Source organism: Psittacula echo (genome assembly GCF_963264785.1).
Source record: "Psittacula echo genome assembly, chromosome: 1".
Lineage (NCBI taxonomy): Eukaryota > Metazoa > Chordata > Aves > Psittaciformes > Psittacidae > Psittacula > Psittacula echo.
In genome coordinates, this window is record NC_137735.1 from 65159673 (window position 1) to 65187548 (window position 27876).

Consider the following 27876-nt stretch of genomic DNA (forward strand, 5'->3'; position numbering starts at 1 on the left):
TTGTTATCTGTTAGCAGAAGTTCCTTGTAGGCTCTTTGAGACTGAAGGAAGAATGAGCACTCTGATTACAACCAAGATGGTTAATTCTAGAGATCAGTCTGTCTTTTAAAGACCACACTGAAAAGTAATTCTTAATATTCAGCAGCTGTGCTGACTCTTATGTTGGGTAAGACTTTTGCCCCCATTCAAAGCACTTTACACAAGAAGGGTTAAAATACTTATGTACGTCACTGACTACTTCTGCAGTCAAATTATATTAAAGGGGAAGTTGTCCAGCTGCAAAGCTGCTTTAAGCTCCAATGATCCTGTTTTCCTTGCTAATTCATTTCCAAAGTATAGTGTACAACAGCACACATTTGAAATCTAAAACACATTACCACACAAAAACATTTTTCTATCACGCACAGCTTTTCTTAAGCCCAGGACACAGGCTATTACTAAAAAAAATACCCTGCTCTAGAGAAGACTTTCCATAGTGTCCCCTTTCTGTCATTTCTTCTCAGTCAAGAATGATTACTGCTCTTCACACTTTCTCAGGCCTGCCTCATTTAAAAATACCTTGCTGCAGAAACTACACATTTGGCCTTAAGACTACAACTCATTATTGGACCAATCATCCCATAGGTCTGAGTCTTCTGTTGGCTAGGGACAAAAAGGGAAAATAAATATTTTCAGCAGGGTTTAATGAGTGTATAGCAAGACTGCACAACAAGACCAACCAAAGAACCACCACTAAGTCATCCCCTCTTAGGACAACTAAAACAGCAGCAAAGTTGAACGCCTAGGGTAGGAACCCAGCTTCTTCCATATCTGCTGCAAGGGCATTTTGGCATTCTCACCACAGGGGAGGCAAAGTGCAGAGAAGGAGCAAGTCTGACCATCAATACAGCAGCAAGTGCTACGGAATAATTACCCCAACTCAAATGGGCAGACAAAAATCAACCAATTTCAACTTGCAATGAGATCTCTAAGTAAAAGCTGTGCTGAGTTTATCTAATCAAGACACACAGTAAGACCAACTTGACATTTACAGAAGTTCATCTTACTTTTGTGCATTCTCCACAGGAAATAGCTTCAATATTGCCAATACTATGATTTATCTAACTGCAAATACATAGAATTTGCAAGCAGCAATTTGCAGCGACCCAATGCTATAAGCAGACCTTGCTCTGCTTTGGCAGCTCAAAAGTTTCACAGGTCTTGACTACAAATGACAGCAAGACTCCACAGTGGCATCAATTCATTGCCTAGGTGTTACTAATTTCAGCAGGACTGAACCAGACACGATTTCCACACCTTTGTGGAAACTATCCGTTTTGGGAGGACACTGGAACAGGGCAGGAAGTCTAATATACTGCATAGTGCCTGGCACAATAGGGCCTTCCTTTCTGATGGAAACTTTGCCAAAAAGAAGTAATGACCCCAAAAGCCTATGTGAAAGACAATTGCATTTCAAGGGCAATGGAAATCTCACTGCTAAAACCACTACAAGAGCAGAATATGCTTCCACAGAACTCAATCATGCTGGCCAATTTTTCACCAGGAAATTAAATTAAAGGAACAAAATGTGCTTGCAAGCCCACTGTGTTTAGAAATCCCTATGGGTTTCTGAAACAAGCCCTATGGGTAAAGCTGACCGCAGAAATACACAAATGTTTAGCATACTTAGGGTTAGAATGGAATTTTAAATTTAAAAACTTGCCGTTTCCCTTAAGGATGTTGTGAGAAGCGAATTATCTTGTGGACAGGACACAGGGCTGGGAGTCAGGGGGTCATCTTCCTGATTCTGCTAAAGATTTACTGTGTGACCACAAATAAAACAGTCTGCCTTTAAGGGCTCAGACTGGTGAAGAAAAGCAAACACACTGACACACCATGACAAATTAGTGAAGGTAGAATTCAGCTTTCAGATTAAAACCTCCTGATACAGAAATGTCCAGGCTCCTATTGCAGCTGGTGCAGATCTAGTCAGTACAACGAATAGAGAGAGCATCCAAAGAATAATTCGGCTCACTATAAAATAGAGGCAAGTGCTCAATCAGCTGAGCTGCTGTTGAGTTCCCTGCACTATAACTTAGTGACTTGTATATAAACACTGAGACTTGAGGTCTTTCTCCTGAGTTGATTCCCATCCCACCTAACAGCTGGACATCTCCAACAGTCTCGCACACACAGCAGCTACAAGGTAAAACGCATCAGTTTAAACATCTTCCATTTTAACATTTCTCTCCCAGAGACCACTGCTTCCTGTTGGCAGGAGCAAAGTCAGACTGGTTAAGCTCAAACTACCTTCGGTGACTTTTCGAAACTTCTAGCAAACTCAGTAGGAATCTGGGAGTGCTCATCTGGTACATTTTACTGGTAAAGTGGCTGTAACTTTCAGCAGCAGTTTGAGGTAACTACCCCCAAATGGCACAGAGGTACCTGAAAAGGAGAACATCTGTCCACAGCCTGTACACTCAGTTTCTCCAGATGTAAAAATTTAGATAATTAATGCACATGAATGCTTCCAAGTGCTTTGAAATCCACAGATGAAAGGTGCATGAAGAAGTACTTTTACCATCACTTTTACTTCAACAAAAGAATTACTTGTGCATACAGCGCAATACAATATTTTGGGAGTACCAATTCCCTTTGATGTAAATCCTTTATTTGTCAATACCATAAAGACAGCCAGTCCAGAAGCCACAGCATGACAAGGAAGGAAGAGAGTGCCTCACAGTCAAAACAAGGGACGTTACCTAAGGCGGGCACTTTGTTACACTAGAAAAGAGAGGGGCTGACAACGGCTGTCAGCCCCTCTCTTTTTGTTGCAAAAAGCACAGCTTTTTGTGTACCTTCCATGTTTGATAGGGGTGATGCTGCCATACCTTTCCTGAAGAAAATTATTGTAACAAAACACTTTCTCAGTTTTCCTCATATTTTCTCAACCTTAAAACCTGATTTTAAAAATTGTAAAAAGCCTTGACGAGGTATCTTGACAAGTTTTCAGGAAGCTTTCCTGCTAGCAATACTGCCAAGGAATTTTGTTGTGTAAACACTATTTACCCTATGTAAAACACTTCTTCCTTGTGAAATTCCCACTTACTGAATTCTAGGAAGTCTCTTTTAAGATCCAGAGATTTAATAACACTTGGCTCCAGGGCTGGCAAGGTTTCAATGCCAGGCAGCCTGATTATTCTTTCCATGATTATTGGGAATATCTGCTTCAACAACAACAACAAAAATATACAGCCAGCATATGTCTCTCAATCTCAGATCATATTCTGCTTCTTCCCATATGTGCCCTTATCCAGCTGCAAACTCTTCAAGCTTTGCCTCTAACCACTTGAATTATATTGTTATGTGCTGTCAATAATATAGCCTGTAGCAACTGGGAAATGAATATACTGGCACAGCTTAAGGTAAATTGAATTGAAGATTTAGAAATAAAAAAAAAAACAGTGGATATTGTTCAGATTACATTATTCACTTTCTTACACAATTCAATTAAATAGAAAACTTTGCCTTTTATTTTTTACTTACCAGATGGCACCTTAGCGTTTATATTCTATGATGCTTTATTGGTAAGTCTGTGGGATCTGGAGTAGCACCACATACATGCAATATTGAAAATATCTGAATATGCAAATGCTCAGATTCTAAACAGGTCCCTATCAGGTGGTGTAAAGCTTAACTTAAAATATTAGTATATCTAACCTTGCCAGCTTGAGACACAAACAGATTTTTCTTTTCCCCCACTAGAAACAGGAAATGGAGACAGGCGTAAAGGTTAAACTCTTACCTTCTTGGACCAATATTACATTTCACAGCTATGACAGGTGCAAGACTGTACCTTCACTAAATGCCATTATCCTGTCTCAGGCTAGAACAGCCAGAAAGACTCCTCCAGGATAATACCAGGTAAGAGAGAACTGCGGCAAGCAACATCGATGGACCAAGAGAGATGAAACAGAACAACAACAGGGAAGGGAAAGGAAAAATGAGAAGGAAACAAAGCAGAAAGACAGAGGGAAGAGAAAGTTAAAACCAAACAAACAGTGAGAGGTGAGACAGGAGTAGAGAAGCGAGGCAAAATGGAGAAAGGAGAGACAGATAAAACCTTCACTAATGGAAGCAGCACTTTCTAGTAGACATTAATTTAACAGTTACTTTAATGGTTGATACTAGCTGTATGTCAACTTGATTGATGCATTGTCACTTTGATAGTTAAGGTTATTGGTGGAGCTGCAGAATTGATGTATTATTACTTTAATTCTTCATTTGGGGACTTTATTAGGGCATATGGGAATTTAAATTGAGTATCTAAAGAACTCAAATTGATTCACTGGAATCTGATCCCAGCACAGACACACAGGTGCCTAGCACAAAAAGAAAAGGCCTGTGTGAAGGCATTTCAGAGGTTTCAAATATGGTGACTGGTCTGCACGTTCATTGAAAATACCTTTCTATATTGACATAGCCATTCATGAGCCATGCACCTATTGGGAACCCTCATAGAATGACCATTAAGTTATTACATATGTCTAGCTACCGCCTTATTACTTGCAGGCTCCCCTCCTTCCTTCTGCCAATGCACAGCCTGCCTTAGGCTGAAAGGCCTGCAGGGCAAGGACAATGCCTATTAAATAACCAGGATATAGTGGAATAAATCAAAACAAATGTCTTTAATGAAATGTGATCTTTCCCACTGGAAATCTGCAATTAGGTTTTCAAAATGCAATCCATGTAACCTTTTCCCAAGCTTCCAACCTTATTTGTATGATGATATGGAAAAAGCCTTACAGTTGAAACATTTCTCCACAGCTGCCAAAGAGTCAAATTCTGTACGTGTTCTTGGACAATCCAACTCCCTAGCTGAAAAACTTGACTGAGGCTGTAACGCACCAAAACCACAGTAGCTTTGCCATAACTTCAAGGGAGTTCTTTGCACAAGGAAAGAATCTTAACACTGCTCTCTCACAAATGCACAACACAGAAGCAACTGCTTCTTGAAAGACTTTCTTGTCCCGTGCCAATACAACACTGCAACCCTTGCCCTTCTGTGTCAGAGATGTCCCTCCTGTCTGCATCAGATCTTTTCCCCCATGCACTAGATTTTCTTCCTGTACACAGTTTTCTGTCTGCTGATCCCCATCACTCATGTTTTATAAAAAATTAAAATAACTGGTGTTAGAGACTTTAAAAAGAGCAATCATTTCGCTAATTCATCTTTAAAAGGTTTCCCACCTAACTTGATTCAGACGTGATTTGCCTGCAAGGCAGCTCTAATAGAAAACATCAAGTATGATTTTGTAAAGCGGGTGCTAGTAAGGAAGAACCTAGTGCAGACCCCAGACCACCTTACACTGCAAAAAAAAAAAAAAAAAAAGAATGGAACTAAAGTCTGGACCAGGCTCACTATTTATTTACTTGTTTGGGAGGAGGCAGAGGCCAGGAACGTCCTACGTTCTGTCTGCTTTAAAATAAGCATCACAAAGAACGGGAAGGAGATGTCCGTCTGTGCGATTTTGTTGTTGCTGTTATACATGCTAAAAAGAAAATAAAATAAAAATTCTGCTGAGCTTGCCATTTGTTTCAGCTCATTAAATGAATCAGAAACCTTCTACTGGGGTTGGGGAGGACAGGACGAAAAGATTTTCATTTGTGAGAAAAACTTCCCACACACACTTTTGATCCAGTGCTAACAGAGTTAATGGGGTGCATTCTGGGAAATAAAAGACGTATTTAGTTAGCTTTTTAATGCCTGCAGGTTGATGTTTTCCAGCTGGTTTAAACTCTGTACTTTTCTCTTTTTCCTGCTGGATGTAAACTGGGATTTTGGAATACTCCTCCCTTTATTGGACATCCAACCAAAGATTCTCACATGTGGTATTTGAATAACTGGGCAGTACATCCCCTAAGTGTGTTCGGACATGCAGAATTAAATATCACTTTGCCTCTGGAAAGCACATATCAGATTTCTGACCTGGTAGTAGCAAGCTAAAAAAGCTGACAGGGGATGAGAAGAAAACAGACTTGCCAGATTCGTTAGAAGCCAGTATGCTTCTTTCTATACCCCTGCCTCTAGACAGACTCAAAGACTGAAATATTTAGTCTCAGTACTCAAAAGTTTCTTAGGGATATAATTCTCAGATCAGTTTGCATCCCTCAGTCTGAAAAAACTTGGATGAAGACTTGGCCAAAATTAAGAGTCTTCTGGGTTTTAGTATGAATGCAATTTTTTAAGGAAGATCTTGTAACAAACAACAGTCTTACTGTGCTGCTGCTGCTATGAATTAATTTCTGCTTAGAATCATTATTAAATTACATCCAAGTAACAAGAATTGCTGAATTTGTCCAGGCCCTGTTGAGCCATTCCATACCATCTCTTTTATATAACAGGCATTTCCTTGAGATAGGAATAAACTTCTGCATCTTCAGAGTTTGCATTATAGTAGTCATCACCATAAGGTTTAAAACCTAAAACTGTTCCTATCAGCTTGAAGTCCCTGTGCAGCTGCTGAAGGTAGGGTCACGGAAGCTCATTGAGAAGAAACATAGGCTTAAGCACAGGAATCACCTTCTGGATGTTCATATGTAACACTATATTTGGGCCCATAGAAATCTTTAAACACAGGCCTTCATTCTGCACCTCAGTGAGTATTCCTTTTTCTACAAGTGCACGTACAAAGGTAACACTTGATCCAAAAAGTAAATACTCCCTTTTCTTCAGTGATCACCTGATTTACCTGGAGCTTTGCTTGCTTTCTTACACAGATTTCTTTTTTTCTTCAAATAAAAGCCTGCATGTCATTTTACAATGATAGCAACCCTAACTATTCTATGATTAAAAAAAAAATACAGTTTCATAGGCCAAGATGTTTTTCTCTATAGCCGAATAACCTTTTTTTGGTACTAAACCACATTTAAATACTGCTGAAAAATTAGACTAATTGAAAGTGTCCACTCACCAGAAATCAAAGGCATTGCCTCAAAGGGCTAAGTGTATGCTAAGTAGCTTCTGTGTACCAGAAATCTTCTACGTCACCAACTGTGTGCCATCAGCAACATTGGCAGAATAGCAGTTAGGCTTGTATTTTTATCCAAAAACATTTTAGCAGTTTTGACAATTTGTTTTTCATTGCTGTATATTTACTCAAGCAGTACTTACCATCTTCAAATATTGCTCCTATCTGAAATGATAATTCAGAGCTATGTTCTGCTTCACATGGATAGACTGCTCTTGCTTTTCGGTGGGTAACACTGAAAAATGGAATTATGAATTACAGTCATTTTTTACTATTATGAAGACACTCTCTCAACCATTCTCCCTCCATTCGCATTTGGAGATGACTAAAACTTTAAGCACAATTTCACATGCATCATTACAGGCTTATAATTCATACACACACATGCCAAAGCTGAAGCTTCACAGCTTACTGTTGGCATTTCTGAATAACATACTTCCAACTTTATGCACACTTATTTTTATGATAATTAAACTCAAGCTTCAACTACAGTTAAAATTTTGCCAAGTGCTAATCAGCAATGAAATCAATAGCAGACCAAGCATACTTTATTTAATTTATAGACTAATCATCATTATATCTTCTGAAATGTTTTTTCATGAATCTTGCATTTCCTATCACCATACAGAATTTGCTCTTTGTCTTAATTTTTATTTGAAACCAGGACACAATACAACCTGAAGATGCTGTCTTGTCCTAAACATAGTAAGATTTCTAATATTTCATGCAGTCTTTTAGAGGTGATCTCAGGATGTTCAGTAATAAGCTATCAATATGAATTTGTCCAAAGTACCCATTTTCCCAAGTACCATAAGCAGTGATCTTGGAATATATAAGTATTTTTGATGCATCTTTCTTAATCACGCCTTTGTGAACTGAGAGTTTGTTGCTGCCCAACGATGCTTTGTTTAGACACAGCACCCACACCACTAAATCATTTTGATTTTTGTTGAGGCCAGTCAACAGCAAATACATATAAAACATTGGGAAAGATGCTTCCTTCCCCAAAGAGCTTGCAGTCAAACAGAAAATGCAGTTCTGGTGCAAAATGTGACCAGTAGAGAGAAACAGAATTTTGTCACCAAGTGTTGTAAAGAATTTATGAATATATCCAACTACTTTCATTAGAAAATCAAGTATTATAAAACTTGAAGGAAAAAGCTAAGACGGTGAAGACCTTCAAAGGAAAAAGTGAAAATATTTCAAAAACTGAAAATATGGAATTAAGCAGAAACAAGATGGAAGGAAAGCAAGCCTGAAGAGTGAAAGAAAAGAATGAGACCACAGAAACCAGTAAAGACATGGGAAAGCCTGTCAGAGGCAAGAAGGCTAGGATGAGAAACTTAAATTTAACATGAGTAGCTACAGAAGAGAAAGAATCTGTATTTTAGAAGACACTGTAAGAGAATCACTGCAGCAGAGAGACACTATGAATTGACCATCCAAATCAATGTCTGCTTGTATTAACCAACAAGCCACTGGCTCAATCTGAGTGCCTTCTGCACAGAAGGTGTTCAAAGGATAAATAAGACAAAGCAGACAGTTATTTTATTCTGCCAAAATTGCTAAGGTTGCATTTTTTTTGAATTTGAGAAAATCATTCACACATTGAAGAAGACACGAATCAGTTTTAAAGACACAGCAAAAAAAAAAAAATAAATAAAATAAATAACCAGCAAAAGTTGAAGTGCACATCATACCTTTCCACTGCTTTGACACTCCCAGTGGCAGGGTTAGGGAAGAAGAAAGTGGATGGTGGAGTATTTGTGGCAGCTGGGTTAGCAGACGAAGTATTCATCCATGATACCATCGATGGGCGGCTTTGACCAGGACTAAGAGGAAATATGGTCAAGGCAGAATTAACAAGGTGGATAAAATTTCTTTTCATGCCAAAATGTTTGAATCTTTATAACTAAATAACCCGTTAGATCCTGAAATTCAAACCCAATAATGTTGAGCTGATTTTGCAGACATGGTCATCATAGGATTCTCTCTTTCCTCCTTGGCAGTATTTCTCCTACATGCCCTACATCCTAAGCTAAGCTGACTTACCTGAGATATATGACATAACCAATAAAAAATAAAATTCCACATTCCTTATCTAACAGAGACAGATACAATGAAACTGCATATAGCAGGCTATTATTTGAGCTGCCACTTTGCCTTCACAAGTTTTGATGAATCTATTTAAAAGTCTTCTCAGTGCTGTACTAAAGCATGTGTGGCTGGAAAGATTTCAAAGGAGGCTGCAGCTATTATGACATTGGGATCACAATGCTGGCTCTGGACTGAGATCTCAGTCACATAACTGTGTAGCTACTGCCTCAGTAACTGCCCTCATGAACACGCTGTTCAAATAGGTATTAAATTAATGGCTGAACACATAGTTGTCACATGAGGAGAAAAAATAGCAGCCAAAGTTAAAACTTGTATTAGTCATTGAAGAACATACAAAGTCCTTTGCAACATAAAGGATGTTCCTAATTTTACACCTCAAAGAACTAAAGCATTCCAGCACTAGAAGGCTTGCTTTCACTGCAAAGACAAAATAACAATCCAAACATTTAATGTCAGTAGCTCTTTCGAACAAAGAGCTGGACTTCAAGCACTTTCTAAGCAGAAACAGAATTAAAATCATTTGTACACAACTTTCACACAGGAATCATCATTCAGCAGCACAGCCTTCACAATACAGCATTTATCAGTTTGTCTTATTCCAAGATTAAACTGGTAGCATAAATCTACAAAGTACCACCAAAATCTAGGAATCTAGTCAAAAAGGTATCTGTGGGAGTGTAACCACACATGTAATCAAGGTGGATTGACCAGAAGCAAAGAGAGGATTAACAATCATGCCAGTTATAAGTGTAAATGAAGAAAAGAAAGCAGGGAACCTAGCATGTATAGCCAATTCTAATCTTCTTGTGGACTAGGATATTTAATTTCTAGAAGAAAGGATCACTATTGTAGATTTGAATAACATAGTTTACAACCAAATTTAACTTCTACAAACCAATTTTCCTAACCGATCTCGTAGTGTCTGCTTAACTACATAATTGCTAGAATGACTTATTTTGAGTAATAATTCTTAAATTTAGTACATTATAGAATGGTGAATGGCATATTCCTTATTTAACAAGACAATAGTTTTTCCTTTGGATCTGTGTCAGGCATCATTTGGATGAAAACTGGAATTCACAGTGTATGAAAAAAGCATTTTACAGACAATTCCACTAATAAAAATTAAACTTCAATGTGCTGTAATCATAACCAGAAGGGTTTATCAAAACATGATCTGCTTTTAAAACTATCAGATTACCAAGTAAAGGAAGGAATCGTAAGCGGTGAACTGCATGAAAAGCCGGATTCTGCTGACCAATAACATGTTTCATGCTTAACTTTGGGAATAAGACATCCAGTTTGTTTCACCACTTCTGAATCTTCCACTACACAATTATTTACACCATCTAATAATTACGTACTCTTGAAGACCAGCATGCACACAATTTGGGGATTTACCTTTACTTGAATTTGTCCTCTTCCTCCCATTGTTACCTAATCATTGAATATTTTTCCTCAGGTAAAACAAAAACCTTCAGCTAAAAGTGAGCTCAGTCAGAGAAGAAAACGAAAAGTGAACACCAGCATTTGTATTACTTTCTCTACATACTGACGATAAAAAAATTCTCAATGGTACTGGAAGTTTACGAAGGTTGCTAGAAAGTAAATTATTTCTCCCTCATTCTGCACATAACATACATATGCAGAATTAATTTCAAAGTGAACCCAAGACAAAAAGTTTTCAGATGCAAATTAAAAAAGTATTTGCAGATACTAAACTATTATAATTAAAGGAATCCTGATATTTAAAGAAAAAAACATTTTCTTTGTGCTCTTATTTGTTCAAATCAATTCCAACATTAAGATTGGTGCCAGGCTCACTTCTGAAAGCTGTAAAACTAAAGAAAAAAAAGAAAATAATATTCCAAGTATATTGCCAGGATAATATTAAAATGTCTCTAATTCAAACTAATCATGATTCAAGGATATTCTACCAAGTGGTCTTCCCTAGTGTATACTTCAGATGTGTGTTGCTTGGTTTTCAATAAGTGAATAATAAAAATCTTCCATTTATTAAATATTTCATTGAAGCATGCATCATATTAATCTATGCAACTTACTTGATTAGCTCTAGAACAACACACACACCACCTGCATGTAAGACACAGCATTTATGATTTCAAACTAATACTCAGAACAGGCAAGATACAAAAGATACCCTCCGAGCCAAGAAAGCAACGGTCATTAGTAAGAATACTTGGAATAAATACCAGATGAATTCTTGATGAGACTTGGAAAGAGAAAAGGAAAAAAAGGAAAAAGGAAAAAGGAAAAAGGAAAAAGGAAAAAGGAAAAAAGAAAAAAGAAGGAAGGTGTGCAAACAGAGGAGTAGAATATGAAATAAAATGCTCAGATCCATGTCATGGCATGTTTATTTCTCAAGTTACAGACACTCCACAAGAAGGCTAATCTATCAGGGAGTAAGACTACACTGATCTTTACCAGGCACATTATATAAAAGCTTGTAAAAAAATGGCAGGTTGTCTATGGATTCTGAGCCACTCCAACAGTTGTAGTGGAAAAATACTCCAGGAAGTGCAGGTACGCGGAGCCTTGGGCTGTTTCCTCCCCCACTTTTTGATGAATTCCCTTAATACATCCCAGCTGTAGCGAAAGCACTGCAGCATGACTCTTGAATGCGCCTGTCACCTTCAGCTCCTGGTTACGGAGCAAGAGATCAGGCTTTAGGATCCAGCAGGGAGAAAAAAAACCAAAACATTTTTCAATAATAAATTGTTTCGCCATTTTAAGAAGAAAAATTAATACCTTTAAGTATTAATCACATTCTAGAATTTCAGGTTTGTTTTGCTTTTAGTTTACTATACTTAGCTATCTCAGGAACCACTTAATTTTATTATGAGAACAGAAGGTTTTACTCCATAGGAAAAATCAGTTCCAATGTTGGGGTGTGTAAGCAACTGCTGGATTTTCTTTTTCTTTTCTTCTTGAGAAGATTTTTGTGATAGCAAAGTTCCCTTGCTATAAAGCTTTGCACGCCTTGTTTATCAAGATGGTATTAGAAAGCACTGCATATCTTATCATACAGCATCTCAACTTTAAGAAGGTATGTTGAAGAAATCCTTCCTCCTAAGGGCTGAAATGAAGGCGATGCATTTCCTATGGGGAGTAGTAAAAAAATGCCTGACATGACCATCTTTGAGAAAAAAATGGAATTGTCTGGCATAGAAACACTGGGAAACAGGAGGAGAAGGAAATAACCTGACTGAAAATAAGCTCGAGATTTTGTACTGATATTCAGAAACAAACTCCTGAAAACAAGATTTTATTGGATGTTTATCTGGCTGGTTCCTAAGGTAACACAGCTAAAGAGCAGCCTCTTATCTTGAGAGCAAGAAAGAGACTCTGTGAAAAGAATCTACACTGCAACTCTTAAGAAAAAAAGGACTGTTTCATAGATGAGGTTGGCAGCCCCATGGCTGTCGTATCACAGTGTCTGGCTGACAAACCTCAATGAAAGTGTTCTTAAAAGGTTTCATTGTAAAACAACACAATATTTCAAAAGGTGTCAGCTAGTTCTGCTTCGATATGCAACCCAATACTCTCCCCCCCACCAGACACTGATAGTCCTTCATGGCCTAGTAAGGCTGGGGAGCAGAAAAGCACATGGAAAAAAAATCTAGAAATTGCCACAGTTGCAGCAAAGCTGGAGACAAAACAGAAGGGCAGAATTTCCTCATCCCTGTTCTCTCTGAGAAGAAACTCCATCCCCAAAATTTAAAGCATGTAACATGCACGTAACATTCCTGATGCCTCCTTTATACAGAACACATCAGCCAGCACTGAAGTAGGGAGTTTGTTAAACTCGGACTGTGAAGTCTCAGTGAAGCAGCTAACACATTAGTGAAATGATCTTTTACTCCAATCTGGTAAATCTGAAGCTAATGTCTACAGCAGCTGCCCTAAGTTAAAGCATTTTTAAATGATAATTCAGACAAAGCAAAAATGAAGTATGTGTGACTATATGCTTTATAGCATACTGCTATTCGTTTTAGAAAGAAAATGAGGGGGCTGTGTTCCCTGGAATCATGTAAACAAAAGAAAAGAGAAGAAAAAAGACAAGAATCTTTATCTCATCGCAGTGGTTGCATCCCCATCTCTTCCTGCTCTGAGCACACACACTGCTTACACTGTGCTCACACAGCAGTGCTGCTGTCAAGCCCAGCTGCCTGGCCCACTGGAAGACAAGGAGATGCAAGGTCTGTTTTGTATGAACCACATGACTAAGTTATATTATGCCTGTTTCAAAGGAGCTGCAAAATGAGGGCTATTGCTCTGCTTGCAGAACAAAAGGGTACAAAAAGAAGTGCCTGCTCCACTAAACCCACTCTCAAACTGCTGAGTCACTGAAGAGGTGGCAGCTGAAACAAAAACAAGCTGCAAAATAAGCACAGTGACCGAACAGCTGTTAAAGCATCTTCTTTTAATAAAATAAGATGATGACATTAGACATTATAAAAAGTTTCCAAGACACTGAAACTGGAGTCACTCATTTATGTAAAACTGCAAATTCACACCACCACCAGAAAGTACAAAAATAAATTCTTCCAATTTTAAGGAGACTATAGATGCAGTCTACTGATGTAGATATAACAAGGCTGATGGGAATTCATTCAGCAGTCAAACAAAATTAGTAACTAACTTCAAGGCTTCTGTTATATGCAGAACACCACTATTTCTGCCCTCCCTTGCCATGTGATGGCTCTTTTAACATTAGTTTGTTCACTGGGAATTTGAACAGCTTGAGATTTCACAAAGGACAAGTAGCTTCTTCCCAGCCTGGTCACACAAAGACCCTGAAGGCACTCAGGAAGCTGCGCAGCACAGCTCTCATCACTATTTTGAAAGCCTCTGTGAATATGAAAAACCCCAAAATTATGCCCATAGCGTAGCACGTGTACACCATTGAGCTGGGTAAGAGACAACTTTAGTGTCAGAAGAACCAATAAAGAACTGCAAAATAAATTAAAGAAAGACTAGTTTATTTCCTCTGCCACTGGTCCCTTACATATTCTTGAAAAGCCACTTACATTGGTGCTTCTATTTCTCCTCTGGGTTTTAAGTACCTTCAGTATTTCGACTGTCAGTGGTGTATCTTACATGCTCCTACAGCAGCATGCAAGATAGGTTTCAGTTTGAAAACTATGAATCTTACTATTCTGAGCCCATAAATGTAACTGCTTTAACAAACCAAGCACCCCCATTCATATATTCATATTCATATTCATTGAAGAGGTCTGAGGGACAGGATGCTTTCTGTCCCCTTCAGCTGCAGAATCCCAAAGGCCTAGAGACGGAAAGAGAAAGAGGCAAAGTAAGCAGATACTCAGTACCGCACTGAAAAAGGCTACCCAACATCCTGCACCGTGACTCCAGCCAGAACAACCATCAGAAGTCACCATGGTCCAGCTCCTAGGAAACCCAGGAACCCTACAGTCTTCATCCCAAAAATGAACTCTCCAGTTGAGGAACAAGACATTAGTTTACATGATCTGAATGAAAAAGAGATTATGCATATAATGTAGTGGACTTCCAACCAAAAAGGAAGAGACTGACCCAATTCTGAAAAGCCAGTACTGTGAGGGGTAAATCTGCAAGCTTATCTGTAGATAAGCCCTAGCACAGGGTGTTGTACTGTAAGCACAAACAGATCTCATGACAACAATGGGCCAGTTACAGTAACAAATCTTTCCTTATCAGAAAAAAAACCTCAGAAAGATTAATTGCAACACATTCCGAGTCTAGGGAATACCAAGGGTTCAGCTTTTTTGGTTCATTCTGAGGTCAAGTGAAAACAGACATAAGGCAGTCCACAGTGGTTTAGGACATGACTTGTAACTCACCTTTCAACAAATCAGTCAACTGCAATAAGAGAAACCTACACTAATCCATTGGGGGGAGCTGCCATTATAGCCAACACTCTGGGAAAGGCTGAATAAAACAGACCTCATATCAATGAACGGTTCTGGTCCACTGGGAAGTCAGTGATGATCCTGATGAACACCATCATCCTGATTACTGAAGGTAAAGATAAATGAAACTAGTCCTTACTCTGAAATTCTGGAATTACTGCAGGTAGCCTGAGAGTTTGTGACAATTCAATATTTCCAAAACCAATATTAAGCACAACCTCTTTCCCCTCTAAGATAATAGGAAGTAGCTGCCTTATGACCCCTTCTGCTAGGATTAGAGGAAATAGGCTCTATGGCTTGTCAAAGCAGCACCTCAGGAAAAAGAAAGAACAGTTAGTGATGTGAGCACGCAGACAGGTACAAAACCAGACATGGGAGCAAGAGAGTCCTGTTAACTAACCTGGATGTAAAAAGCTAACACTTAAGTTAGAAGAGTCATAGGAGATGCAGAAATTAGGAGGAAGAGATGGAAACAGGACAAGCCCAAGGCTTACACAGATCGAGAGAGAATCAAAATGCATTGGGAGCTGAGTGGGCACAGGCCATACAACCAAAACAGAATTAAGTAATATTTTCTCTGAAGAAAATCTGCTGCAGGACCAGGAACTTCAGGTGGATTCAAATACAAGGTCTTTAGGTTTAAGACACTATATGTTTCTATCTCTCAAAGAAGAGACATTAGATACAATAATTACCTTTTTTGCTGTAGAGTGGCTTAGTTATAAATATTAAAAAGCCCAAAACTATGCTCAAAAGTAGTAATTCCTAGTGCATAATAAAACAGATGTGGGAAAAAAGTGTTTTAATATTACCTAAACAATATAAAACAGGCTGAAGTTTGAAAACAATTTTCATATAAGTAACCAAAGCCAAAAAGTAAATTCTGTAATCAAACCACAACAACCGCAAAAATGTTCCCCTTGCCCTTTTTTGATTGAATGATATCACTCATGTTTGATATTGCATCTTTTGCACTACCACCTACTTTGATACGAAAGGATATCAATGAAAAAAATCTGCTGTCTTTACAGACTCTGGCTTACACTTTACCTGTATTTGTTTAGATATATTTATTAGACACAGATGTATATACCTAGATTAGCTGTTGCTGTACCTGTATATTGTTTGCATGTGTAAAGCCATGATATAATAGGGTGAAAGTCAAACTATGTATCACTGGCTTTCAACTGCATGTAAAAGGGAAGATCAACTATTGTTCCACAGTTTAGTTGCCTTTTAAAAGCTATCCATAATCCCTTTTAGCACGTATCTCCAAAACCAAGGCCATCACTATTATTAAAACAGCTTGGGGACTAGCTTAGAAAAGCTAGTCAGCCTCTTAATACCTGAAATCCTGAGCTCTTCTTTGGAAACTGAGCTTTGTACAACACAGGAATCTGAGTGATTAAGGTGCATATTTTTCATTGCCAATCAGGAAGGCAGAAAGTAATGTCAGGGTTGCATTCTCTAGCAAAAAGCTGTCTAATCTCTTGCAAAAGAGATGTGGCAGATTTATTTACCTTTTGGGCAAGTGCAATAGGAAAACCAGAAATTGCGTAGGACAGAGAAATTAAGCCAGTTCAAAAATTTCACTGCATTACATGCCTCACACTAACATTCTGTGTGGACTTTTCCATGCCATGATGTGATACTATAACATATTTCACTAACAGTGGCATAACTCTCTGTGTGGCTCAGCTATGAGCTGGTTACAGGGAACTAATTAAGCTGGTTTACAGCATCCACCAAAAAAATGTTAGAAACAAACACCACCAGCCCACAAACCACAAACTGGGGAAGTGAGAAAGAGGATCACGTAGCAACATCAATACCTTAAGCAAAAATTGCCAGGCAATTTGCACCACCACTATAAAGCTCAAACTGCATTAACTGCATTCTTACTCAAAGGCTGAAGCTTCATCCACTTTTAAAGAAGACACAGCTCTAAGTATTCACACCAGGAGAGTATAGTGCCTTACACACTATAGCTTACCGAGCACCCACTTTCCTTTACAGGCAAATCCTAAGTGATTCCCAACCTTCTATTCTTGTCAAGTCCTGCCATCTCCAACTGCCTTTTTTTTTTTTTTTTTTCTTCCTCCATAAAATTTAGGAATAAATTCAAATTTCTGTCTTACTACTACTACTACTATTGGATACTGGCCACAATATGTTTGTATTTTTGTCCTCACTTCACTCTTGGAACAATTTTTTATGTCAACTTATTTTATTTCCTGAATTTCCAGCATGGTGTTTTCCTTTACTCACCCTACCCCTTTCCACTCTGTGCCTTGCCCTCATCTATTGTCAGCATGTTCCTGTTTTTATTGGTGGCACCTTTATATAAATAGTTTTCCTTATGAACACTGCCAACTGACTGCCTGTTGCCACCTGCAGCAGCTTCCAGAACAGAAGAAACATCATAAATATTACTAGGAAAATAGAGAGAAGAAGAAAACACAAATTCATTTGCCATGAGAGATTAGCAATAACCTTTCCTCAGACCAACTATGGTTTGAAGCAACTCTGAAGGAAGGAGAAAAGAGTGGATTGTGGGATCTAAACTTCCCAAGTAATTGGCAATTATGGGGTAGGCAACAATCTGGGGAAAACTAATGGATAAAAGCTGGTTGGGAAGTTCACTTGGTTAGGGTTTTTTATTTTAATCCAGGTCAGAATATTATGGACAACTCACAAAACAGATCTATTCACAACATGGCAAATATCATTGCCTTAGTACATTCTACTTTAGAAACTTTTATAATGGCAAATTTCAGAAATAGGAAACATTGCCTATTGCCCTGTGTCTTAAACAGCAGAAGGATCCAGATGAAAAAAAACCTGCTAAAGAATGCCTATACAGACAGTTACATTTCATCTGAAGACACTGGTTGCTTTCAGAACACCAGCTATGATGACAATCTGAATTAGAAGGAATGTGCAAAGAGGAAAATAATAAGCATTTTGAGAATGTACCACTGATGAAACTATACCAACATCAGTTCTAAAACAGTCTGAAGTATTCTCTCCTTACAGACACAGCAACCACCTGCAGCCCTGTGAGAGCAAAGTGGACTTTGCTAGTGGTTCCAATGGAACCTGAGGAAGATAGATGGCTGTACATTGTTAATTCTGTAGCTTGAGGACAAGTGTGTACAGACACTTGAAGCAGAGCAGAAAAAGAATCTAAATGCTTTGGTTAATATTAAACTGAGATTGCCATTACTGCTCTGCTTTAAAGGGGAAAAAATGCCTATACCAATAGACAGCACAACAAGGGAGGAATTAAAGCTCACTACTGTAATTATCCATTTGTTTAAGATTTGTGCTAAGCATCCTTGGATAGAAGGTATTTTCAAACAGTATATGTTTATGACACTGCTCCATCAAGTAGGAAAGGTAATTTGCCCATCCTGGGCTACTTGGAGTATGAATCCTGTTGTCTACACAAACTACTTTGTAACTTTGTGATTGACAGGGAGGAAAAAAGCTCTCTACGTTCTACTGTAGAGTGTATGTAAAAATAAAATGTGTTTATTTTTTGTATTTGGCTCTAGGTATAAGTGGGAAGTAAAAATATCTTCAGGAAAGAGACTGAAAAGTTTAGGTGCAAAATAACAGCAAACTTGCATCTCCACTGAAAGCCACCCCTTGTTACGGGCAGTAAGAGCTAACCATTGCCCAACTCTCTACTCATCGCCCCTATAGCGTACATGACAACACAGGGCATACGTCTGATTCACCCAGAGCTTTTGAAGAAAATCTAGCATCAGGCAGACACACATAGACATAAAAACCAACAGCTTAGTGGGGCTTGAAAATGGCACATATGTGAAACATCACCTTCCAGTCACACCGTATGCGTAGTACGTCTTTAAATCCTGACATGACAATTGAACAGTCAGAGCTTTGTAAGACTTTTCAGATCAGTGATACAGGCCTTGTTCTCTTAGCTTCTTTCACCACTCTGGGCATGCAGTCTCCTCCTAATACCAGCTAGGAGGTGAGGATGCTCCTCCCACCATGCTGGAAGCTATAGCTCCGTTTGTTTTTATAGGTGGGACAAGGAAAAGGCATGCATCACAAAAAAACTCTGCAGGAAACATCACAGTAACAACAGCTATCATTCAGGAAAAACCAAGTTTTTCCTTTCTTGAAAACAAATAGCACAAAAAGTATTCTTGCTATCCACCACATGTTCTTGCTTGAAGCAAACTTCTAATATAAACCAGCCTTGAATATCTGATATATCTTGACCCGCAATGCAGCATCCCTCCCTCAGGAAAGAATGCAACTCTTCTACCACAAAGAAGTCACCATCAACTTGTTGACTACATAACTCCACAGTGATCGATCTTTTACAAGTAACACCCATGTGTTACAAACATCAGCAGAATCTTGCAAAACCAGATCCTCTTGGATCTCCATCTCTCCTAGACTCAGTATGATATTTACTGTAGCTCAGTGAAGACCTGCAATACCATTTTAGAGAGGATACTGAGACTGGGAACTGGTTTTGTTCCAATTTGGCACAAAATGCAAAACACTTTGAAACCCTGCACAAATATCTCTGCTATTAATATAGTGGGGCTGGTTTGCGTTTTGGTTTTGTTGTGGTTTTCTTTTTGGTAAGGCAAGGCCCTCTGAGTCATCAGAACTAGAAGGGAAGAGAGACAATTTGGGATGAGAAAGTAGAGAAAAGAAAGAATGTACCGTTCACAGACTACTCTGTCACTGACCAGACTTGTCACAGGTGTAGCTCTTCAGCAAACTTCACAGGTGGGTGAAAGAAACTGCTTTTGACAAATCTAGATGCACGTACTAGGCACCTTTTTTTTCCCCTTCCAAGCAGAACTGTTTAAGCACTGTTTCCAACTGAGCACCAAACCTTAAGCCATCAGCTTCCAAAACAGCAGTACAGTATCATTTTTGATGCAAATAAACAAATAAAAAAAAAGACAGCAGTGTTCCTTAAAACATTTTATGTTCCTGAACCCACCTAGATAAAACTCACTTTCTTCTTTTATTTTCTGAACTGCCATTTTCAATGTCCTGCTAACCCCATGTTGCTTAATCAGCTATGCTTGTTTTTACCAGTTTTAATACAATCTACAGCATGTTTTCCACACATGCACCTCTGTTCAAACACAACTTATTGTTAATCTTGCCCACTATTAGAGGACAGTACAAGAGAATAAGGAAAGAGTAACTTTAGTGCTTTACTGAAAAAAAAAATGTGTAAAATACCTAGAAATCTGGAATTTTTTCAATGCATATGAGAAAATATTGTTCTAGCTAATAAGTACTCTAATCAGCAGTTAATTGTGCGTGCATATAAAAATATAAACCCTTCATATGGCTATCTTTATACTCATGTGTTACATACACCTACATACACATTTTACGCGCTTGCTTCATCAACAGAACAGACTCCTAAGAATGCCATTATGGAAAATATTTGTAACCAATCTTTTCTCCAGACATGCTCCTTCCATCTTCTTGGCACTGAAGGCTGGAAAACTGTCTCTTGATATGTTAAAGTTTGTATGAATAGCAAACCAGAGAATGCAAGGCAAGTTCAACTTCTGATTTAAAAACCAAGTGATGTTCAAAGTTTTGTGTATCAAACCTGAATATGTATTACAGAGATAGGACTAACATTGTAATGTCAATTTTTGATAAATTGAAGTCATACACAAAAACTGAACATCTACTGAACTGAACAGAGTCTACTGAAAGTGACAGGCTGCACTTCCATTGGAAAACAGGTATTTGTTAAGAAGAAATTAATAACGATAATGTTCTTAGACAACAGCATCTGAGCATACGCTCATTAGAGAGGATTTATCTATGCCCAAAATTTGGCTCTAAGTCTTAATAGCCCTGCACCTAACTATAGCTTACCATGGCCTTGAAACAAAACTAGGGTAATACATCACCTAGAGAATACATTACACATTCATTGCCTAAATAAAAAACATGAGATTTCACAACAAGGTTACAGTAAAATGCACTAGGTTTCTGTAGAAAAATAACATTATTTTTTCTTAGACATTCAAGTAGCCTATAAGGTCCACCACAACATGGAAACACATACCTTTTTGTAGCAGAAGAAAACAAACACAATTATATGTAATTTATAAAAATCACTTGCCACCAAGCTGAAAAGGGAAACGTTTCATGTGCACAATCACACTAGCGGAAAAATCATTACTTAATATTCAGGTCACTTACAGATTTGTTGTCCAGCCTGCAAGGTCTCCACTGTCCATAATAAGGTGATTTCCATCCAGGAGCCCGGGTGGACTACTAGAGAAGGCAGGTGTTGGAGACTGGGAAGAAAGAGAATCCATGCTCCCAGTTGGGGTGTCTTCTACGGGAGAGCTGTGACTGTCAGCTGGAAAAGACAGAGAAGACAGTACAAGTCAGAAGGATACTAAAAGAATCTCATGAGCCAAAGAAGCTGCTTTGGTAACAATTTCCTGCACTAACTATAAGAAGAAACCTTACTGTCCCACTTTCACAGGATATTCTGGGGAACAAGCAGTTTCTCTGAGCATTTACCCAAAAGGTACCACTGCACAATTTCCCCCATCATTATCACCAGGCTATCTTCTCAACACAACATATTCCTGGTCCACTTTTCAACATGTGCTTTACGTGGATGAAATGCTAGATTTTGGGGAGCTATTTTTTAATTAAATGAGTCACTTCAGGCAACAGAATAGTTTAGGCCATACACATTTGTGTGTCTCTCTAAAAAGACAGTCTATAAAAATAATTTAATACTAATTTTAGGAAATGATTGCCCTCAAGTACCATTAGCTCTATCCTATCAAACATAAAACAATGACATTTAGAAAGGTCAGGATCAGCAGCAGATCTCTAACAAATATGCAATACCCAAGAATGTTACTTTTATTACTCCCTTTTAATGGTGTTACTTTTGAGAGAATTCTGGTCTACTATTTGTTTTCATAGGCTACTCTTAGAATATCACTAAGGAAGCAATAGATTTAGACATGACTACTTAAGAAAACATTGAAGGAACACCATTCCTATCCCATGGACAGCAGGGAAAAGTTACCAAGGTGTCACAGCACTCACTGCAAGCCATGCTGACATGTCTAGCCAAACATCACATTCTTCACTGAAAAGCTAACCTTCACCCACATAGCTTTTCCTTTTTAATTTTTTATTTAAACATCACCTGTAGGCCTACAAGGATGCTGGGGAGGGACTATTCATCAGGGACTGTAGTGACAGGACAAGGGGTAACGGGTTCAAACTTAAACGGGAAGTTTAGATTGGATATAAGGAAGAAATTCTTTACTGAGAGGGTGGTGAGGCACTGGAATGGGTTGCCCAGGGAGGTTGTGAATGCTCCATCCTTGGCGGTGTTCAAGGCCAGGTTGGATGAGGCCTTGGGTGACATGGTTTAGTGTGGGGTGTCCCTGCCCATGGCAGGGGGGTTGGAACTAGATGATCTTAAGGTCCTTTCCAACCCTAACTATTCTATGATTCTATGATATAAATTCTAGAGGAGGTGTATGAAATGAGGACAATTGCAAACATTAAAGTGTACAGCACAGCTAAGACCACAGTCGCAATTAGGTAGGTAATAAGGGTCATTTCAAGCAATCCTTTACAAGGCCCCTGGCACCTTTTCTTCCTCCTCTGTCCATCCTGCTCCCACTAGCACCCATGAGCATGTCCCACAGCCCTGCCAAATAACCGCATCACGAAAGCCCCTCCACGGTGGACTAGATCCTATCAACCCTACCATCTTGGTAAAAGAGTTCTGCTCCTTCAGAGCCAAAAACTTTGGGTTCAAAATGAACAACCAAATCCTAACACAGTGCTGCAATAATATGATCAAAAGCTGTTAAAATATTGTGCTTGCTTGACAAGCTGTATCTTCTATATATAGTACTACATAAGACAAAGTCCTGTACAATATTACTAATTCTAAATGAATTAGCATCTGCAAACAACTGAGCTTAATTCTACTCCACCAAACTAAGCAGTTCTGTTGTGATGGTTTCTTTCATTTATTACTTTTTTCCTAATTGATTAAAAATGCAACAGCAATGAAATATGGACAATGAAAAGCCACCTTCACTAGAAAAAATCCTTCTCACAACTTGGTTACTGACTCAACTAGTTCAATTCCTTCTGCTTCAAAAGCAGAAAGCTAACAAAGCACTCACCCGCTTCCCCAGCCATCTTGTCCTCACCTGCTCCCATAGAACTCTCAGAGAACAACTTCCCTAGAGAGTAAAATGACATATTACTGAAAAAAAAAAAAAAAAAAAAAGAAATGATAAAAAGTGATCATCTGGAAATTTCTCCCTAAAGCAGCTGCTAATTTAAGGATCTCAATTATCCTGTAGTAACAAAGCATGATAAACTCTGAGGAGGAGAATGTTAACCTGTGAAAGTAAGTCACCTGCCCTGCGGCCCAGTCCTGCTCACCTTGCACCTCCCGGCTGCACCCAGGCCACGATGCTGCTGCTCACATTTACATGACATGACATGAAAACCATAGGAGTTCCAGGTAAGAACTAATTAGTTACATCTCATTTGCAGACGTATGTGTCATGCTGATAAACATCTTGGAGATTAGACAGTAATACTGCAATTTTACTTTATAAAGAAACTGAATTCCATAAAACTAAATAGAGTTGTACAATAAATAGATTTAAGTCCTTTTAATTCATCACAGTTTCTTTTCAAAGTAGTAGTGTTAGTGCAATCCAGATTATCAAATTACATACACCCTATTAGCAGGTCACTCAAACATTCACTTAACATTACTAAAACGGCAGAAAAAAAGAATATTACTCTGTTCCTTAGTATTATGGCTATGACCAACTCATTGTATAGAAAGAGTATTTTCCATTGAATCGTTTCTCAGAGCACATAAAAAAAGGAAAAAAAATACTAAAGACTTCAGTCAGGCACAGTAGAGTATATGTAAGAGACTGCAGTACACAGGCAATTGCATTTGACATTATCAGAAATGAAGCTGTGTGTTCAATCTTTCCTCAAATTTTACTTCTTCCTTCCCTTCCTTCCTGAGCTGTCATTTTCTCATGGTCAATACTGCATTGCACTCTCAAGAATAAGACTGGGTTTTGAACACTAAAATCAAATCAGGTATTTAAACAGGAAAACACCTGCTGAATTCTACGAGATTAAGTGAACACCCTCTAAAACCACATTCAAAAGATACTTTAAATTTCTGATGTTTTCAATTACCTTCTTTTGTAAAGTAGAACAATACTTTTATTCAGGAATAGGCAATTCTGTATAAGTGCAAAACCAGATGACTAATCGCCACGTAGCTCATTTTCATGATTAAAACCAATATATGCTTAAAACCTAAGTCTTTGAAATATAATGTTATTGCTGTAATTTCAACAGTATAAAGATTTCAACCTGTATGTTGGTGACAAAAAGTTCTGCTAACTTTAGAAACTATAATTCCTGTACATGGCAGAGCCCATAGAGCTGTATCTAGTTATCTCTCTATAATGCTTAATTATTAATTAATTGCTTAATTAATGCTTTTCATTAATGCCTATCTCGTGGGTCAAACTATATCTTCCAAAGAGTCTTTGTCTGAAGACATCAGCAAATGATAAAGATATCAAGTGGCTACTAATTAACACACTTCCTGATTAATGGATATACCTTTGCATTGTTAGGCTTTATTTTCAGGCATGACCTATGTAGTATGCATTGCTAATAATTCTAGTATATTTAATATTTGGGCTTTGTGCTGTATGAAGGTATGTAAACAATCTCCTTTGTAAGTTTACCACTAAATCTCTTACTATAAAAGATTTTGCACTTTTGGAATCATGCACCTGTTTTATAAACCTGTTACAATTTCCCAGAGTTATTTCTGAAGAGTCTGATCTGAATTCATGGATCTGAGTTCATGACTTTCTGTTGTGGTCCACAAGTGCCATATTGAGCACTGATCCCACCACTTTCTCCTAGTCATCAATACCCTGTTTGTACATTCAAGGCTGGCACTTTTTTGCCATGGCTTTAAATTAAGAGTTTATGATGACCTGATTGCCCACTGCAACTTTATCACTTAAGAGTCACTGATTCTAAGGATATAGTCCCTCCATTCTGTAGCTACAGGCTATATTTTTCCTCTAAAATCTGTGGATTTATTTCTCAATACAATCAAGCTTATTTTGTTTGGGTGCAGCTTAGCACATGACCACAACTCCTACATGACTGCCACTGTCATTATTTGCAATTCCTCTTAACTTTCTCCTATATGCAAATATACCATCATATTTGCCTTTCTAAATACTGCTGCTACATTAGCATTCCTTCAGTTTCTTCAAGCTTCTTTAGCATGCTACAAGATGCTTTAAAAATTAATATTGCCAAGCCATACAACCCTAGGAGCAGACAAATCTTTCAGGACACATTAGGTGGTTTCACATCATTCAAAATATTTAACTTTCAACAGGCCTACCTATGAAGATTTCCGCTTGTTCCTGCTGATTATAAATCCACCATCAATTTTCACAGCTAAATTCTTTCTGAAAATTCTTCAAAACATGTAACATATACTGGCAACTAGCTATTTTCTCTCCACCTCCCTACTTCCCCACCCCCCTTTTCCTGTATTTTGCTTTGTGGAGTCAGTGAAGATCCTAAACTACTGGAGATTAAAAGGTCTTTAAAGATTTAACACTGTTTGTTTGCTAAAGAGTGTTATGGACATTGCCAGAATTGAATCAGCTTCATGGTTTTCATTTTACCTCAGACTTCAGGGGCTCCCTAATATTGGTAGTCTAATATTTTTACTGTTTCTCTCACTCCTCTTTATCTCCAGCATTGTTCTCCAGTGAGCAGCACTGTCAGGTTTCCCAGTTCTATGAAAAGACTAACTGCTACATTGGACTGACAGGTTCTTTCAACGAGGAGCTTCAGAAACTTCCTATTCTTCTTCTCTGCCACCTGAATTCTAATGAGCTCTTACACTATAAAATAGGAACGACTTGATTTCTTCTAAAGCTCATTTACAGCAATTTTTTGAGCACACAGTTTGGTGTTCATGGTGCCTTCATTTTCTCTCCCTAAAAATGTCAATCCCCCTTCCTTTTCTCTCCCATTACAGTCTTAGCTTTGGGTGCCAAATAGTGCCAGAACAGATGAAGGACATGAGGGTTCTTGATATAAAAGCAGTAAGTCTGTATGATGTCTTATGAATGTTTGTCAACACTCCAACCATCAACTTTTCACCTTCTTTTCCTTATGTTGTGGGAAGCCTCTGAGTGCCTTCAGCATTCAGCTTGGCCATCTTTCTAGAGTTGCAACCAAGCTGCTTCTATGATTTATCTCCTCATCCTACGCAAACAGGTGTAAGATCCAATTTTACTCCAAACAGGGTTAAAACTTGTTTCACATTCTCACCACCTTTTGCATACTATTTAAATTTTTTGACTGCTCAGATCCTTTTAAACTGTCATCTAAATTATCTTCTTGTTTCACTGTTCTAATCACAACAGTCATCCAAACCTTAGAGCTTCCACTATGCCTCTGCAACAAATACCCCGTGCTCTGCCTTTATGATTGTTCACAGTTCAGAACAGCCCTATCTAGAAAACAAGACAGCTGAGGTTGATACTAACCGTTTACTGGTTGTGTCTAGCTGGTACTACTCACCATTCAGTTTCTAACCCAGATATTCTCCCTTCTTCCCTAAATCCCTGCCTCGTATCACCCCTTCTCATAGTGAAAAATGCCCACAGGGTAAGAAAGAACCTATATAGTCTAAGACTTACCTCATCTAGCTTCTTTCTAGCAAATATGTAACCCTCCATTCCTTTTCCCTTTTGTCTGGATGAGCCTCAGATAGTAAAGGCTCTCAGACCTTCCATACCAGAAATCTGAACTCAGCTTCCACTTTACTGAGCATGACATGCCTCCCAGTTGCCTTCTTTTCTCCTCTCCCATCTGGCTAGTCTAAGAATATTTTTTGTTGGCATCCAAAGTTGAAAAAACTGAAATACTTTGGCAGAGTCAATAATCAGATCCTAACTTTACTCCAAGAATTCTAAATAAGAAAAAAGCATTTGTAATAAAAACTATGAAAACCAGAGAGCTAACACTATCAGTTGCTTGAGTAACAAAGTTTTCTTCCAACTTCAGCTTATGTAAAGAATTACATATTTCACTACTGAATGAAAAATTAATCTTCAACATTACAACCAACGCCTACAGTTTGAGGGTAGCCAGAGGATGAAAACAGTTTAAAGTGAGTATTTCTGGACTAAATGAGGAATATATAACAGTTTCTACTGAGATACACGGAATGGACAGAAGAGAACTACCATAAGTGTTTTAAGTGCTCATCAGATAAACAAATCATGGCAAAATAAGAGAATAAAAGACTTGTCTCATTCCACTTTGACACAATCACACAGGTCTAGCTGTGACAAGGGGTGACGGGGAGAACTGCTGAGCAGGGTAAATTAGAGATGCTGCAAAATACCTATTAGCACCTTCAAGTCTGACATTTTCTGCATCACAAGACTGGGAAGCAGCAGCTGCACTGCTGTGCAGCCAGTCATCCTTCTCTTTCAGCATCCCGCTCTGAGATAACATTCATTCACCATAAATAGCTCCCTTCCCATAATAATACAGAAGTTCAACCAAGTAGAAAGTAGCTTTGCTCTTAATCTGTGGGTATGTACTATGTTTTAGTTTTAATAGGAATCTCATAGATCAGGAAGAGAAAAGAAATTCAAGTATCAAATATCCTCTGCAAGTGAGAACTT

At 38.3% G+C, this 27876-nt stretch overlaps 1 protein-coding gene across 1 annotated transcript in view; it reads right to left on the reverse strand.

The window, feature by feature from the left end:
* Positions 1-27876, reverse strand: part of ARHGAP10 (Rho GTPase activating protein 10) — a gene marked incomplete at its 5' end in the record, with an annotated part of 156700 nt that overhangs the window by 2356 nt on the left and 126468 nt on the right. Inside the window, 3 exons of the mRNA XM_080639076.1 lie at positions 7154-7245; positions 8711-8842; positions 21296-21458. Of these exons, the coding sequence (XP_080495202.1) occupies positions 7154-7245; positions 8711-8842; positions 21296-21458 (387 nt within the window). The remainder of the gene's footprint in view (positions 1-7153; positions 7246-8710; positions 8843-21295; positions 21459-27876) is intronic.